At 40.6% G+C, this 17,534-nt stretch overlaps 1 protein-coding gene across 1 annotated transcript in view; it reads right to left on the reverse strand.

The window, feature by feature from the left end:
• Window positions 1-17,534, reverse strand: part of ctnnbl1 (catenin, beta like 1) — a 303,435-nt gene that overhangs the window by 67,334 nt on the left and 218,567 nt on the right. Inside the window, exon 12 of the mRNA XM_073061344.1 lies at window positions 2,592-2,689. Within this exon, the coding sequence (XP_072917445.1) occupies window positions 2,592-2,689 (98 nt within the window). The remainder of the gene's footprint in view (window positions 1-2,591; window positions 2,690-17,534) is intronic.

A 17,534-nucleotide genomic window follows, 5' to 3' on the forward strand; every position in this document is an offset into this window, starting at 1 on the left:
CAGCCTCCTGAATGATCCAGAGTTCATCCAGCTCCAGCTCCTTAACGTAAATTGTTAGAAGCTGCAGCTGGATGCACTTCTTGCAGTTGTAGTTGTCAGGGACACTGGAGGTCTCCATGCCTTCCCACATCCCGCAAGTGGAGCCTTCCACTCTCCTGCTTGGCATCTCTACTATCCTAAATGAGTAGATGTAAAGAAGGGAATTAAAAAAAACCTAGCACTTTTCTTTCCTTTGCTTTCTCTGATTGAAGCCTCATTTCGCTGAAGCCTCAAAGAGCTAAAGCCTCAAGGTCACCACTTTGAGTTAAAATGAACAATTAAATGGAAACAAATTGATAAAAAACAATTACAATTTTCTTGATCAAAATCAAATCTTCATAGTTAATGAGGAATGTTTTCAAGATAGACAAGAGGTGAGTGGGGAGAAAATCCTGCATTTAACTTCTGTGCTGAAATGAGCAGTAGACTTGTATATTAACAAATTTATAGAAAATGACATTTTAAAAGTAATTAAGGCCAATTCTTGCCCAAATTGATAGAGGTTGATATAAAGTGTTAAGAGGCATAAATAGGGTAGATCACCAGAGATTTTAACCAAGGACAGAAATGGCCAATACAAAGGGGCATAATTTTAAGGTGATTGGAGGAAAGTATAGGGGGATGTCAGAGGAAGTTCTTTACAAAGAGAGTGGTGGGTGTGTGGAACATTCTGCTGGGTGGTGGTAGAGACAGATACATTAAGGGTGTTTAATATACTCTTAGATAGGCACATGGATGAAAGGAAAATATAGGGCTATTAAGCAGGAAAAGGTTATATTTATCTTAAGTAGTTTAAGAATTTGCACTATATTGTGGGCTGACAGGCCTGTAGTGCACTGTATTGTTCTGTGTTTATTTTGTAATCAATGTAGTGTCAAACATGCTGCCCCAGCAACTCTCGACAACCCCGATTAACCCTAATCTAATCACAGGACATTTCATAATGACCTATTCACCTACCTGGTATGTCTTTGGACTGTGGGAGGAAATCAGAGCACCCAGGGAAAACTCACGTATGGGGACGTACAAAGATACCTTACAGATGGCACCAGAATTGAACGCCAAACTTCAGCACCCCGAGCTGTAATAGTGTCACGCTAGCCACTACAGTACCGTGGTGCCCTATTCAGGGTTCTATTAATGAGTTCTGCTTCTGTGATGTTGCACCAAATTTTCTTTTGTTGTGTTCCCCAAAATTAATCTTTTCCTATTCAACATACCCTCGAAGACAAAGCTCTTCCCCAAATGACTTGATTAAAGCACTGCCCCTTTGAGCTCAGCATGCCATCTAGCACTTTTGCTAAACTGTACATGCATTCAGCACCTCCCTCATCAATACAATGTAAAGAGGTATCAGTTTCATTGGTGAGCCATTTCATTGGCTTGTCACTCAACCCTGGAACATCTGGGCAGTGAACATGCATATCTCAAGATGCTCTTCATTGACTACAGCTCTGCATTCAGTACCATCATCCCCTCAAAACTAATCCATAGGCTTAAAGACCTAGGCCTCAATACCTCCTTGTGCAACAGGATCTTCAATTTCCTCACTTGCAGACCCCAATTAGTTTGCATTGGCAACAACATCTCCTCCACAATCTCCATCAGTACAGGTACAGAGCAAGGCTGTGTGTTTAGCCCTTTGCCCTTCTCGCTTTATACTTGTGATTGTGAGGCTAAGCACAGCTCCAATGCCATATTTAAGTTTGCTGATAACACCACTATCATAGGCTGCATGATGCCACAACAAAAACTTGTAGCTCAATGTCAGTAAAACCAAAGAGCTGATTATTGACTTCAGAAGGAGGAAACAGCAGTGCATGAGCCAATCCTTCTTAGGGGATCAGAGATGGAGAGGGTGAACAACTTTAAATTCCTCAGTGCTTTCATTTCAGAGGATCTTTCCTGGGCCCAGCACATAAGTGCTAATACAAAGTAGGCACAGCAGCACCTCTACTTTCTTAGAAGTTTGCGAAGATCTAGCATGTCACCTGAAACTTTGACAAACTATAAATGCGTGGTGGAGAGTATACTGACTAGTGCCGTTGCATGAAAGCAGCATTCCTAATCAAGGACCACCAATTAGGCCATGGTCTCTTCTCGCTGCTGCCATTAGGAAGAAGGGATAAAAGTTGCAGGACCCACACCATCATCAGATTTAGGAACAGCTATTACCCCTCAACCATCAGGCTCTTGAAGCAGAGGGGATAAATTTACTCAACTTCACTCACTTCAACAATGAAGTGATTCAACAACCTACAGGCTCACTTTCAAGGACTCTTCATCTCACGTTCTTGATATTTATTGCCTATTAATTAACTATTATTATTATATTTCTTTTTTTCTTTTTGTATTTGCACAGTTGGTTGGTTTTTGCATATTGGTTGTTTGCCTCTCTTGTTGGGTGTGGTCTTTCATTTATTCTATTGTGTTTCTTGTATTTACTGTGCATATCCACATATATCTACTTGATAATAAATTTACTTTGGACTTTAATGTGAATTTTCTTTCCTTCATTAATAACTGGAAGTGAAAAGAAAGATAAATAGTACCTTTTCACAGTCATTTTCTGTGAATTTGTTAAGCAGTCGTGTTCGCTGTTGACCTTTTAAGTTTCGAAGCATGGAAGAAAGAATCGAACAAACGTGCTCTATGAAATAAAGCAAATAAAAATAAAATAAATAAAAGCAAGAATAGGCTAGTCAATGCCTGCTCCTCAATTCTACAATTGAATTTTTACTTCAGCTCCATTTTCCTTTATATTCAAACGTTTACATATCAATGAAAGGTTTACAAGCTAACTAGGAATTAAAGAATATACCAACTGTTTATGAATTAACTTTCAACAACTGAAATTTGAATTATAGTTAAGGAATACACAGAGTGAGGCGTAAATGCTGGCACTTTTCCCTCTTACTTCTTACAAATCAGAATTGCACCCCAAGTAACAAATCTGAATATGAATACAGGTATGCAAATACTGAACATCTCTGAAATGGAGTCAGGATGTCTAAAACAAGTGATAGTACTTCATTTTGTTTTAATATTTAGAGATACAACATGGTAACAAGCCCTTCTAATCCACCAAATGAAGAAATTTCCTTTTCTATAGAATCTCCCATAGTTTGGTTAGTAGATCATGGTCGTTGAAGTGACTTTGTTCATTGTATTGAGGACTACAATGGGCTAGGAAGCACTTGAAGCAACACATTTATTTTCCCTACAAGAATATTCGGAGCAGTACGGTTGCATAATGCTGTTAACAGCACTAGTGACCGGAGTTTTTTTCCTGCCCTTGTCTGAGGAGTTTGCATGTCTCCCCCACGACCGCATGGGTTTCCACTCACGTTCCAAAGACATACAGGTCACTAGATTACTTGGTCACATGATTGTAATCGGGTGGTCAGCTTTTTAGGGTTGGAAGGGCCTGTTAAAATGTTGTATCTCTAAATTTAAAAAAAGAACTACCACTTGTTTTAGATATCCTGACTCTATTTCAGAAATGTTCAGTATTTGCAAAGACTTAAGCATATGTTTATTCAATATTATGGGCTTAGCAAATTTCATGTGCGTTTAGTTGTTACTTTCCACATCCAATCTCCTCGAGAGTGAAGGTCTGGTTAAGCAGAACAAATAATTACTCTTAGATTCTGCAGATGCTGAAAATCCAGAAGAACACATACAAAATGCTGGATGAGTTCAGCAGGTCATGCAGTACCAACGGTAAGAGAGCCAATGTTTTAGGCCAAAACCCTTTCATTTGAAGCCATGTGGGTTAGAACTTGTTGCTTATGTGTGAGTATTTAAAATATTTATATCAGATAAACTACTGGGAAAATCTACATTGACACAAAACATTAGCCATCCCCACCTCCTGAGTAATTAGATAATTCTTCCTTAAGACAGTGGTACTGGGATAAAGATCAGAAGGGTGGAAAGATTTATGCCTTATATTCCTCCCCACAAAGGACTTTTAGAGAAGTGGTCATGGTAGAAAATAGCTAAAAACACCAACAACTGAGAACCAGTTCAAAATTCCTTACGTTGAATGAGCTTTCAAGTCATTTGAATTTTACTGGAAATGGCAAATTATAGAACAGAAAAGCAGACAAACTCCCATATACAATGTGTCTCAAGACCTTACGACATTCGAAAGTGGCACATAGGTTAGCAATACTGAGGCTTGGATAAACATATATAACAATAATTTTAACTTTGCAGGTCAGCCAGCATCCATGAAGAGGAATAAACAGTTGATGCTTTTCGCAGAGTCCATTCATCAGGTCTGGAAAGGAAGTGGGAAAAAGTAGAATAAGAAGGTGGGGTGGGTGGAGAAGGTGAAGGAGTACAAGCTGGCAGGTGATAGTTAAGCCATGTGAGGAGGAAGGCAGATGAAGTGAAAAGATGAGAGGTAATAGATGGAAAAGATAAAGGGCTGAGGGAGGAATTTGATCAAAGAGCAGAATGGATCAAGGCAGAAAGGGAAGGAGGAGGGGACCAGAGGGAGGTCAAGGGCAGGTGAGTAGAAGAGAAAGGATAAGGGGAAAGCCAGAATGGGGAATGGAATACTGCCTGACCCACTGGGTTCCACCAGCATTTTGTGTGTGTTGATCAGGATTTCCAGCATCTGCAGAATCTCTTACGTTAAAAATAGTTTGAATTCTAAAATATTTTATTGATTGTTTCATGATCTGGGTATTTCCTGCAAGGTCAGCATTTACTGCCACTGACCAAGTGTCATTGGGTAATTTCAGAAGAGATTTCCTAATCAATCGCAGTGGTATGTTTGCAGTCATATATCAGCAAAGAATGTGCTCCTCAGAAGGATATTACAGAACCAGACAGCTTTTATTAAATGACAACCCAATTTTAGTAAATTGACATCAATGACTAATTATTTTAAAAATTTCACAGCTGCTATGAAGGGATCTGATCACTGGATGACCAGTTAGGTAATAGCTACAACAACAAAAACTGGAGGATACAGCTCCATGCATTACAGAAAAATCCTTCATCATTGAGCACATCTACCAAGGACCTATGAAGAGGAAGAAACAGTCAATGCTTTTGGCTGAGTCCCTTCATCAGGACTGGAAAGGAAGAGGGAAGAAGCCTTAGGCGTGACAGTGGCTATATTTCATTAGGAGTTTGAGCAGAATTGATATGTCACCAAAGCCTCTTTCGAATTTCTACAGATGTACCATGGAGAGCATTCTAACTGGCTGTATCACTTGTCAGGTATGGACGGCCACTACAAAGGTTCGGAAAAAGCTTCAAAGTTGTAAACAGCCAGCTCCATCATGGAATAATAAGGCAATGCAGGCAATGCCTCAAAAAGATGGCATCCATCACTAAGTAACCCCATCACCTAAGACATGCCCTCTTCTCGATACCATCATCAAGGAGGTGGTACAGGAGCCTGAAGACACATACTCAGCATTTTAGGAACAGTTTCTTCCCCTCTCCCATCAGATTACTGGACAGTCCATGAACCCAAGAACACTACCTCAGTATTTTTTCCTCTCTTATTGCACTACTTAATTTTTTTAGTGTTTATGCTTATTATAATTTATGGTGCAAAACAAATTTCATAACAAATGCCACTGGTATTAAACCTGATTCTGATTCTCCTGAATGAGGGTGCATAACTTCACTTACCTCAACTCTGAACTGATTCCATAAGCTATGGACTTACTTTCAAGTCTTTATAACTCATGCTGTCAGTAGTATGTATGTATGTATATGTGTATGTATGTCTATATATCTATGTATTACTTTTTTTATTTGCACAGCTTGTCTCCTTTTGTACATTGGTTGCCAGCCAGTCTTCCTGTGTAGTTTTTCATTGATTCTATTGCATTTTGTTGTTCTACTGTGAATACCTGTAAGCAAATAAATCTCAGAGTTGTATGATTCATAGACTTACTTTGATAATAAATGTATTTTAAACATCATGGCTGTGGCTATTATGCTACTGCTAGATGATCACAAAAAAACTTATCTGGTTCACCCAGGTTCCAGGTTACTCCAGACAGGAAAGCTCATCCTTACCAGGTTGAGCGAGGTTGATTCAACTTGCCTAACAAAATGGCTCAGGAAGCCATGCAATCAAATCAATCACAAAAGAAAAATAAAATCAGATGACCACTAGGCACTACTTTTGGTGTTAGACATGTCAAAAGTACATCTAAAACAGACAGTTTTGAAAAAAAAATCCTCCACTAACATTTAGGAAAGTAGCAAAGTTAGAAAGGTTGCCCCACCAATTTGTCTAAATACAGCTTAATCTAATCATTCTCTCAGGCAATATCCTAGGCAGCCTCATCTTCCTGCTCAGCCATTACCTTCACACCAGCCGATCAAACCTGGTTCAATAATGAATACCATGCATATAGAAAACTGAACTGCCAAATGCAGGATCACCTGGTGCTAAACAACAGAAGGCCTAACTAAATCCAATTTCATTGTATTGCAGTTAATAGTGGCTTTGATTCAACAAAATGATGATTGTTGTTTTGAAGATATCTTCTGCAGAGGTGGTATATCTCTGGCTAAACTAAACACAAGAGATGAAAACAAATTGCCCATTTATATTCTGAAAATAAAAATGAACCAGGAAAACTCCAACCCTGCTAATTACTGTCTCAGTGTTACCCTTAGTAAAGGAGCAGAAGTCATCCAAATGATTACAGTTGACTGAACAATGATCTTTCTCCAAGTCAGAAGTGGCAAAGATGATGCTGACTGCACGATATCCATTTACTTCACAACCTCTCGGATATTAAATCAACAATGAGTGGATGCACTAGACAACATTTAGATTTGGGTTGAGATGTGGCAAAGTAACATCAGCGCTACAAGGCCACTAGATAATCGCCAACATACTTTAAGCAAAGGAGGAAGGACATCGGGGGACATGATAGGCAGATAAGGAAAAGAGGTAGGAGGCTGGAGTGGGGAACTGAAGAGGGAAGGAGAAGGGGGGAGATTCTCAGGTTGGAGGAGCATAACCTCAAATTCTGCCTAGGTAACCTCCAACCTGATGGCAATGAACAGTGATTTCTCCAACTTCCAGTATTTTTTTAAATCTTCCCTCCTTCTCCTTTTCAGTTCCCCACTCCAGCCTCCTACCTCTTTTCCTTATCTGCCTATCATGTCCCCCTGGTGTCTTTCCTCCTTTGCTTTCTCCCATGGTCAACTCATCTCTCCTATCAGATTCCTTTGCCTTTTCAACATATCACCTTCTAGCCTGTCCTCCTCCTGCTCCTCCCACCTTCTTATTCTTCCTCCTTCCTTTCCAATCAGATGAAGGATCTCAGACTTAAACATCGACTGTCTTTTCATTTCCATAGATGCTGTCTGACCTGCTGAGTTCCTCCAGCAATTTGTGTGTGTTGCTCTGGATTTCCAGCATCTGCAGGATCTCTTGTGTTTATAACTTATTTTCCTTGTCACTTAACAGCACGCTTTAACATTATGATCAGAATCAGACTTTAATCGCCAAGTACCTATGCACATACAAGGAATTTACTTCCGGCAGATGTTGTCTCTCTGCTCATAACAATAATAATGATAAATATAAATGAAAATATAGATTATACATACAGGTAGTGCAATCCAAGTAATAGTTAGCCAACAGTTAACCGGCAGTTAACTGTTCAGCAAAGTGACCGCAGTAGGGAAAAAACTTCTCCAATGCCTATTAGTCTTCGTCTGGAGGGATCTGAAGTGCCTACCAGACGGAAGCAGATCAAACAGTCCGTGCGCAGGATGGGAGGAGTCCTTTATGATGTTCCCCACCCTCTTCTTCAACCTGGAAGAGTACAGATCCACAATAGAGGGCAGGGAGGCTCCAATAATGCGCTCAGCAGTCCTCACTGTGCGCTGTAGTCTGGTTCTATCCTGCTTGGTGGCGGCTCCAAACCACACAATGATGGAGGTGCACAGGACAGACTCAATGACTGCAGTATAGAATTGCAGCAGCAATTCCTGAGGCAGACTGAATTTCCTCAAGAGCCGCAGGAAATACATCCGCTGCTGGGCCTTCTTCAGGATGGAGCTGATGTTCTGCTCTCACTTCAGATCCTGAGAGATGGTGGTTCCCAGGAACCTGAAGTTCTCCACGATGGACACAGGGCTGCTGAGGACTGTGAGGGGAGACATAGCGGAGGGATGTCTCCTGAAATCCACTATCATCTCCTTTGTCTTGAGCGTGTTCAGCTCCAGATTGTTCCGACTGCACCAGAGCGCCAGTTGGTCCACCTGCTGTCGATATGCAGACTCAACACTATTCTGGATGAGTCCGATGACGGTAGTGTCGTCTGCAAACTTCAAAAGCTTCACATAGGGGTTGGAGGAGGTGCAGTTATTGGTGTAGAGGGAGAACAGCAGTGGAGAGAGGACACACCCCTGGGGGGCGCCGGTGTTGGTGATTCGAATATCCGAGGTGACCTGTCCCATCCTTACCTGCTGACTTCTGTTGGTCAGGAAGCTGTAAATCCAATCGTAGAGGTCAGGTGGCACAGTAAGGTGAGACAATTTGGAGCAGAGGGTATGAGGGACGATGGTGTTAAACGCCGAACTGAAATCCACAAACAGCATCCGAGCATAGGTCCCAGGACGATCCAGATGTTGCAGGATATAGTGCAGTCCCAGGTTGACTGCATCGTCTGTGATAACCACAGGGTAGTAATTTAAAATCAGCCACAAAAATAATGTTGGTACAAGAATAGATGCCAACTATTCCCTTGTGGACAGAGCGAAGGTGCTAGACAAAGAGATGACCCCAATAGACTCACAGGTGAAGTGTCCTCTCATCTGGAAGGTTTGCTTGTACTTCTGAAATGTGCTGAAGGAGGAGATGTAGGGGCAAATGTAGAACTTGTTCTAATTCCAAGGGTAAGTGTCCGCAGGGAATTAATGGGGAGGGACAAGTGTACAAGGGACTCGCACGTCAAAAGGCAGGATCTCCCAGTGGCTCCCCATTTTAATTTGACTTCCCATTCCAACTTGTCTGTCCATAGCCTCCTCTACTGTCATGATGAGGGAAAACTTTGTATTCCATCTGGGTAGCCTCCAACGATGGCATGAACATCAATTGCTCTAAATTTGGGTATTTAATCCTTTTTCTCCCCAGCCCCCTCCTTCTATTTTCCATGCCTCAGTTTGATTACCCTCTCATCACCCCCTCCTTCCCTCTTTTCCAAGATACACTTAGATTTCTGATTAGATTCTTTCTCTTTCTTTAGTCATTTACCTCTTCCACCTTCTTGCTCCCAGTTTTTCATTTCATCTCCTCTCCCCCCAGTCTCACCTATAAACTCACTGCCAGTTGTACTGCCCCATTCCTTATTCTGGCTTCTGCCTATTCCTTTCCAGTCCTATTGAAGGGTCAATGACAAAGGACGGTAAGGTGAAGAGGTTTGGAAGAGAGATTTTAGGGAGCTAGGTAGAGAAACTGGACATCCAGGGTAGTAATTTCTGGAGTGCTGCCTGTGACACACACCAGTGAGAGTAAGAACAGAATTATTTGGCAGATGAGTGTGTGGCCGAGGAACTGGTGCAAGGGGCAGGGTTTCAGATTTGTGAACCATTGGGATCTCTTCTGGGGAAGGTATGGCTTGTACAACTAACCTGAGGGGGACAAATACCATTGTGGGCAGGTTTACTACAGCTGTTGGGGAGGGTTTAAACTAATTTGCAGGGAGATAGGAACCAGAGTGAGGTTGAAGTAGTTGGTTTACAAAGAGAGACTGAAGTAAGACTGCAAGCAAGGAGAGGCTGATGATGGGGCAAATTACAGTCAACAGGATGAGTTGCAACGTAAAAGGTGGGCAAAATTGAAACAGGTGATACAGGACTGGAGGGGTTATATAAAAATACGCGGAGTATACGGAATAAGGTAGATAAACGCAGTGTGGTTATAGATTGGCATGTATAATGTTGCGGGCATCACTGAATCATGGCTGAAAGAAGATTAGAGCTTAATGTCCAGGGATGAACATTGTTTTGAAAGGGCAGGCAGGAAGGCAGAGGGGCTGGTGTGGCTCTGTTGGTAAAAATTGAAATCAAATCATTGGAAAGAGGTGACATGGAATCAGAAGGTGTTGAATTATTGTGGATAGAGCTAAGAAACTGCAAGGGTAAGACAACCCTAAAAGGGAGTTGTATACAGATCCCCAAACAGTCGTAAGGATGTGGTCTACAAGTTACAATGAGAGCTACAAATTGCATGCCAAAAGGGCACTGTTCCAACATGCAGGTAGATTGGGAAAATCAGGTTGGTGGGGGATTTTCTAGAATCTAGATTTTCTAGTTTACGAGATGGCTTTTTAGAGTAGCTCATGATTGAGCTCACTAGGGGATCAGTTATTCTGGACTGGGTGTTTGGCAATGAACCGGAATTAATTAGAGACCTTAAGGTAAAAGAGCCCTCAGGAGAAGGTAATCATAATATGATCAAATTCACCCTGCAATTTGAGAAGGAGAAGCTAAAGTCAGATGTATCAATATTACAGTGGAGTAAAGGGAATTACAGAGGCATGAGAGAGGAGCTGGTCAAAAGTGATTGGGAAGGAACATTAGCAGGGATGACTGCAGAGCAGCAATAGCTGGAATTGTTGGAGCAATTCGGAAGGCACAGGATATATACATTCCAAAGAGGAAGAAGTATTCTGAAGGCAAGATGACACAACCGTGGCTAACAAGAGGAGTCAAAACCAACACAAGGCCAGAGAGAAGGCATATAATACAGCAAAAATTAATGGGAAGTTAGAGGATTGGGAAGCTCGTAAAAACCAACAGAAGGCAACTAAAAAAGTCATTAAGGTAAAGATGGAATATGAAAGTAAGCTAGGCAATAATATTGAACATTTCTTCAGATACTTAATGTGTAAAAGACTCTTTTAAGACTCTTAGATATATGGAGCTTAGAAAAATAGAGGACTATGCGGTAGGGAAATTCTAGGCAGTTTCTAGAATAGGTTACATGGTTGGCACAATATTGAGTGCCAAAAGGCTTGAAATGTGCTGTATGTTTCGATGTAAAAGAGAGCTGAGAGTAGATATCGGACCACTGAAAAATTATGCTGGAGATGTAGTAATGGGGGACAAGGGAATGGCGGACGAACTGGATAAGTATTTTGTATCAGTTTTTAACGTGGAAGCCTGGACTGACACCTTGCCCTATTGTATTGTTTATTATTTATTGTAATGCCTGCATTGTTTTCGTGCACTTTATGTAGTCCTGTGTAGGTTTGTAGTCTAGCGTAGCTTTCTCTGTGTTGTTTTTTTTACGTAGTTCAGTCTAGTTTTTGTACTGTGTCATGTAACATCATGGTCCTGAAAAATGTTGTCTCATTTTTACGATGTACTGTACCAGCAGTTATGGTCGAAATGACAATAAAAGTGACTTGACTTGACTAGCAGCATGCCGGAAGTTTGATAGCGTCGGGGAGCAGAAGTGTGTGAAGATGCCATTACTAGGGAGAACGTTCTTGGGAAACTGAAAGGACACAAGGTAGATAAGTCACCTGGACCAGATGGTTCCGAAAGAGGGGCTGAAGAGATTGTGGAGACATTAGTAAAGATCTTTCAAGAATCAATTGCTTCTGGTATTGTTCTGAAAGAAAGGAAAATTGAAAATGTCACTCCACTCTTCAGGAAGGGAGAGAGGCAGAAGAAAGGAAATTATAGATCTTTGGGAAGATATCGGAGATGATTGTTAAGGATGTGGTTTCAGGGTACATGGAGCAACATGATAAAACAGGTGGCAGTCAGCATGGATTCCTTAAGGGAAAATCTTATCTGACATATCTATTAGAATCCTTTGAAGAAATAAGAAGCAAGATAAGCAAGGGAGAATTGGAGGATGTCGTGTACTTGAATTTTCAGAAGGACTTTGATAAGATGCCACACGTGTGGCTGCTTAACAAGAACCCATGGTATTACAGGAAAGATACTACTGTGGATAGAGCATCTATCATTGGCAGGAGGCCAAGAGTGGGAATAAAGGGAGCCTTTATCTGTAGTGAGATGCTGAAGATGTTCTATAGGTCAGTTGTGGAGAGCGCCCTCTTCTTTGTGGTGGCGTGTTGGGGAGGAAGCATTAAGAAGAGGGACGCCTCACGTCTTAATAAGCTGGTAAGGAAGGCGGGCTCTGTCGTGGGCAAAGTACTGGAGAGTTTAACATCGGTAGCTGAGCGAAGGGCGCTGAGTAGGCTACGGTCAATTATGGATAACTCTGAACATCCTCTACATAGCACCATCCAGAGACAGAGAAGCAGTTTCAGTGACAGGTTACTATCGATGCAATGCTCCTCAGACAGGATGAAGAGGTCAATACTCCCCAATGCCATTAGGCTTTACAATTCTACCGCCAGGACTTAAGAACTTTTTAAAAGCTATTATTAATGCTTTTTGAGATGGTGATTTAGATGCATATCATATTTTTTTACTGAGTTAAGTATTGTATGTAATTAGTTTTGCTACAACAAGTGTATGGGACATTGGAAAAAAAGTTGAATTTCCCCATGGGGATGAATAAAGTATCTATCTATCTATCTATCTTTTCTGGTTGGTTGCCAGTGACTCGTGGTGACCTACAGGAGTTTGTATTGGGACTGCTATATATTACATTATATGTCAATGTTTTGGATGATAGAATTAATGGCTTTGTGGTCGAGTTTGCAGACGTTACAAAGATAGGCGTTGGGGTAGGTAGTTTTGAGGAAGTAGAGAGGTTACAGAATGACAGACAGATTAGAAGAATGGGCAAATAAGTATCAGATGGAATATAGTGTCGGGAAGTGTACGGCCATGCACTTTGGTAGAAGAAATAAAAGTGTAGATGATTTTCTAAATGGAGGGAAAATTCAAAAATCTGAGGTGCAAAGGTACTTGGGAGTCTCTGTTTAGGATTCCCTAAAGGTTAATTTGCAAATTGAGGCAGTGGTGAGGAAGGCAAATGCAATGTTAGTGTTCATTTTAAGAGAAGTTGAATATAAAAGCAAGAATGTAATGTTGAGGCTTCATAAAGCTCTGGTGAGGCTTCACTTGGAGCATTGTGAGCAATTTTAGACTCCTCTCAGAAACAACGTGCTGACATTGGAGAGGATTCAAAAGAGGTTTACAAAAATGATTCTGGGATTGAAGTGCTTGTCATATGAGGAGTGTTAGTTGCCTCTGGGCCTGTACTCACTGGAATTCAGAAGAATGAGGGGTGACCTCATTGAAACCTAGCAAATGGTTAAAGGCCTCGATAGAGTAGATGTGCAGAGGATGTTTCCTATGGTGGTTGAGTCTAAGACCAGAGGACACAGCCTAAGAATAGTGGAGCATCCTTTTAGAACAGAAATGAGGAGAAATTTCTTTAGTCAGAGTAGTGAATCTGCGGAATTCTTTGCCACCAGGCAGCTATGAAGGCCAAGTCATTGGGTACATTTAAGGTAGAGGTTAATAGATTCTTGATTGGTCAGGACATGAAGGGATATGGGGTGAAAGTAGGAGATTGGAGCTGAGAGGGAAATGGATCAGCCATGATGAAATGGTGGAGCAGACTCAAATGGCCAAATGACCTAATTCTGCTCCTATATCTTATGATCTTGGCCTGAAGTACTGACTACCGTAGATTCCGGATTTTAAGCCGCTACTTTTTTCCCACATTTTGAACTGCTTTGAATTTTGAACTGCTTTGAACTTTGCGGCCTTTAATACGGAGCGGCTAATGCATTATTTTTTTTCATGCCGCCTCGTAAACATTTTGCCTCGTAACAGTAGACCAATAAAATTGATGAGTAGTTCACAGAGGTCCAATGAAATTGTACGATAAATCAAGCGCACTTTCACAATTAAATTATTGTAAATCAGTCATTTGTACTCACCCTCATCAACATGGAAAACACTCGAAGAAAAGCATTGTGCTGCCTTTATGGCAGTTATTTAGTTTATAATATTTTCGCTTAGTAATTCATTTTCTAGTTAAAGTTAGAAGAGTTTTAACTATATTTGTTTTCTGTACTACATCGCGGGATGCTATGACGTCACACCCGGTTTCGCCGCGTCTTGTGGGAAAACGCCGGTTTGCGATAAACGGAAAGGAGGGGGGGAGCGGCGGAGCCAAAACGCTGCTTTTAAGTTAAAGGCGATCAATAACTTTTTCTGGTAGGCTGCAGTATATATATTTTTTACCAGTCATTAGGAGATATTGGAATGTTGTTCAGTAAAGAAGTATACGCAACGTATATTTAAAAGTAGCCGCGTTACGGGCACGGTTCGAAAAAAAGCATTTGCAATATGTATTTGTTTTTGTTACCATATGGATTTAATTAAAAGTTAAAAAATCCTCACGTGTAATATCTTTCTGTGTAAATATCTCATATTACAACGTGGGACACCTGCGGCCGAAAATCCGGTGCGGCCTTTACAAGTAAAAAATTGATTTTATTTCTAAAATTAGAGCCAGCGGCTTTTAATCAGATGCGCTCTGTAGTCCGGAATCTTCGGTATTTATTCTGGTCCACAGATGCTATATCTGACTTGTCGAGTTCCTCCAGCACTTTTTGTGTGTTGTTGAGATTTTTAAGTTCCACTGAATACACACAATTCAACGGTGAACCACATTAAAACAAAACTCATGTGGAATAGGTTAAATTCCCAATAGCTTCTATTCTTTATTGCCGTCAGCATTGCAGAACTACTTAAAAATATTGCAGCAAAAATGGCCCAAGCAAGTGCTCACTAAACTTTTCATATGAATAATCCGTCTACTGGCATAGCGGCTTTAAATCTGTAATTCTATTAAAATTGTATGATGTTCACATTATTTTAATGGGTTATTCCAAATACAAACTGTCATTACATTATTAGAAAAGTCTCTGGAAAGAAATGTACACCAAATCTGAACCATTATTTCAGATTTAGTCAGCTCTATATGAAATGATAGGCACATTTATAAGAGCAAGCTCAAACAGATGCAATGCAAAAAGTTACATTAAAAATTTAAACATTAACATGTGGTCCCAGTGAGATCTCTCCTTGTCACAAAAACAAGCATTATGTGGTAGGGTTTATTTTCTCTGGCAATAAAACAAGTATGATAGAACTCATGTACAATCTTGGCAGTGACAAAACAGAACATAAAATATTTTCCAACTCCAGTTGATTTTGACAGTGCTTATATTCACAGAGTTTGAATCAATCCTCAAACAAATTCAGATTAAACCGTTCATTTGGATTTAACTGACATAAATAGTTCTGGCCAATATTAACTGATGTTTTACAAATGAAAATCTTTAAAATGATGGGGAGAAATGGATGTGCTTGACATACAGTCGTTGAGCATGAGACTTCACTCACCTTTATCTAAATATTTTGCTGTGATAGCATTTTTAAAAATTTTAGTTCAAGCTGATCAATGCTCATTAACCTCCCCATCTCTTCAAATAGGCCAAAGTATCTTCATGATTTGGTTATATACCAAAACTCCTACTAAAATCAGTTATCTGGACATGCTCTCTTCTCATTGCTACCAAAGGGGAGAACGTACAGGAGCCTGAAGATGCACACTCAACATTTCAGGAACAACTTCTTCCCCCCGCCGTGAGATGTTTCAACAGACAATGAACCAATCCATGAATACTATCTCACTATCTTTCTTCATCCTTTTTTGCAATACTTACTTAATTTAATATTTATATACACATATAATTATTGTGTATTACAAAGCACTGCTGCCACAAAGAAATAAATTTCATGACACATGCTGGTGATATTAAACCATTCTGATTCAATACATCAATTTAAGACAATAAAGCAAAATTTAAGGAAGCCAGGGAGAGCTGGCTAATTGGACACACATTTGAATCGATGGCAGGAAGTAGAAGGTTATTTCTTGGACTGGAGGCCTGGAACTAGTGTGCCTCAGGAGTCAGTGATGGGGTCCATTGTTTGTCATCCATATTAGTGACATAGATAAGAATGCACAAGGCGTGATTAGTAAGTTTGCCAAGAACTAAAGTAAATGGTATAGTGGTCCATGAGGAAGGTTATCAAAAGGTACCAGGGGTTTCTTGATCAGGGGCACAAGTGGGCAAAGAAATGGCAAAAGGAATTTAAATTGAGGTAGTGTGAGGTATTGCACTTTGAAAAATCCAGTCAAGGTAGGCTTTTCACAGTGTAAAGTAAAACCCTGGAGTGTGTTGTAGAACTGAGGGACTTTGGGGTTCAGTACATAAATTCCTGAAAGTGGAGTCATGGGTAGACAAGGTGGTGAAGAAGGCTTTTGGGACATTGGCCTTCATCATCAGGACATTTTGCAGAACAGAAGTTGAGGGGTTAACATGAGGAAATCTGCAGAAGCTGGAAATTTAAGCAACACACACAAAATGCTGGTGGAACACAGCAGGCCAGGCAGCATCTATAGGGAGAAGAACTGTCGACGTTTTGGGCTGAGACCCTTCGTCAGGACTAACTGAGAAGAAAGATAGTAAGAGATTTGAAAGTAGGAGGGGGAAGGGGAAATGCAAAATTATAGGAGGACCAGAGGGTGTGGGGTGAAGCTGAGAGCCAGAAAGGTGATTGGCAAAAGGGATACAGAGCTGGAGAAAGGAAAGGATCATTGGACGGGAGGCCTAGGGAGAAAGGGGAAGGGGAGCAGCAGAGGGAGATGTAGAACAGGCAGAGTGATGGGCAGAGAGAGAGAAAAAAAGAGGGGGGAATAAAACTAAATATATCAGGGATGGGGTAAGAAGGGGAGGAGGGGCATCAATGGAAGTTAGAGAACTCAATGTTCAATGTGTAGTTGAGGGGTTATATGATTTTACACGGTGAAGCCACCTTTACTGTGTTCTGTTTCGGTTACCTTTCGCAAGGAAAGATGTTAATTTAAAGGAGTGCTGGAAATACTTACAAGAACGTTGCCAGGACTTGAGTTATAGGGAAAGTTTGTCCAGACTGCGACTTCTTTTCCATGGAGTCTAGGAGACTGAGTAGTACATAAAATCATGTGGGCATAGTTAGAGTGAGTGCACTGTCTTGGAAAATCCCAGTGTTGAAAAATCAATAACTGGAAGGCGTAGGTATAAGGTAAGATGGGAAACATTTAATAGGAACTTGAGGAGCAACTTTTTTTAAGCAGGATAGTGTGTGTGGAATGAGCTGACAGAGCAAGTAGTTGAGGCAAGTGTATTAACAACTTTTAAAAGACAGTTGGACAGGTACATGGATTGCAAAAGTTTAGAAGGATATGGGCCAAAGGGTACGTTTCCACACTGTGTGTCTATGGCTCTATGTTTTATAATTAATAACGTCTTTTATTTATGTAGTTAATAGAAGCAAAATGTATTACTGGAGTGACATACTGGAAACAAGAGTCACTTGAATAACCAAAACTTTGGATTGTTTACTACAAGTTATTGAGCATTCATTTGTTCATAAATAATTATACAAAAATGCTTCAATTTGTTAACCATTCTAGGTCATTGTTAATTGGAAATTCA

This window comes from Hemitrygon akajei, chromosome 11 (assembly GCF_048418815.1).
Source record: "Hemitrygon akajei chromosome 11, sHemAka1.3, whole genome shotgun sequence".
In the NCBI taxonomy this organism is placed as follows: domain Eukaryota; kingdom Metazoa; phylum Chordata; class Chondrichthyes; order Myliobatiformes; family Dasyatidae; genus Hemitrygon; species Hemitrygon akajei.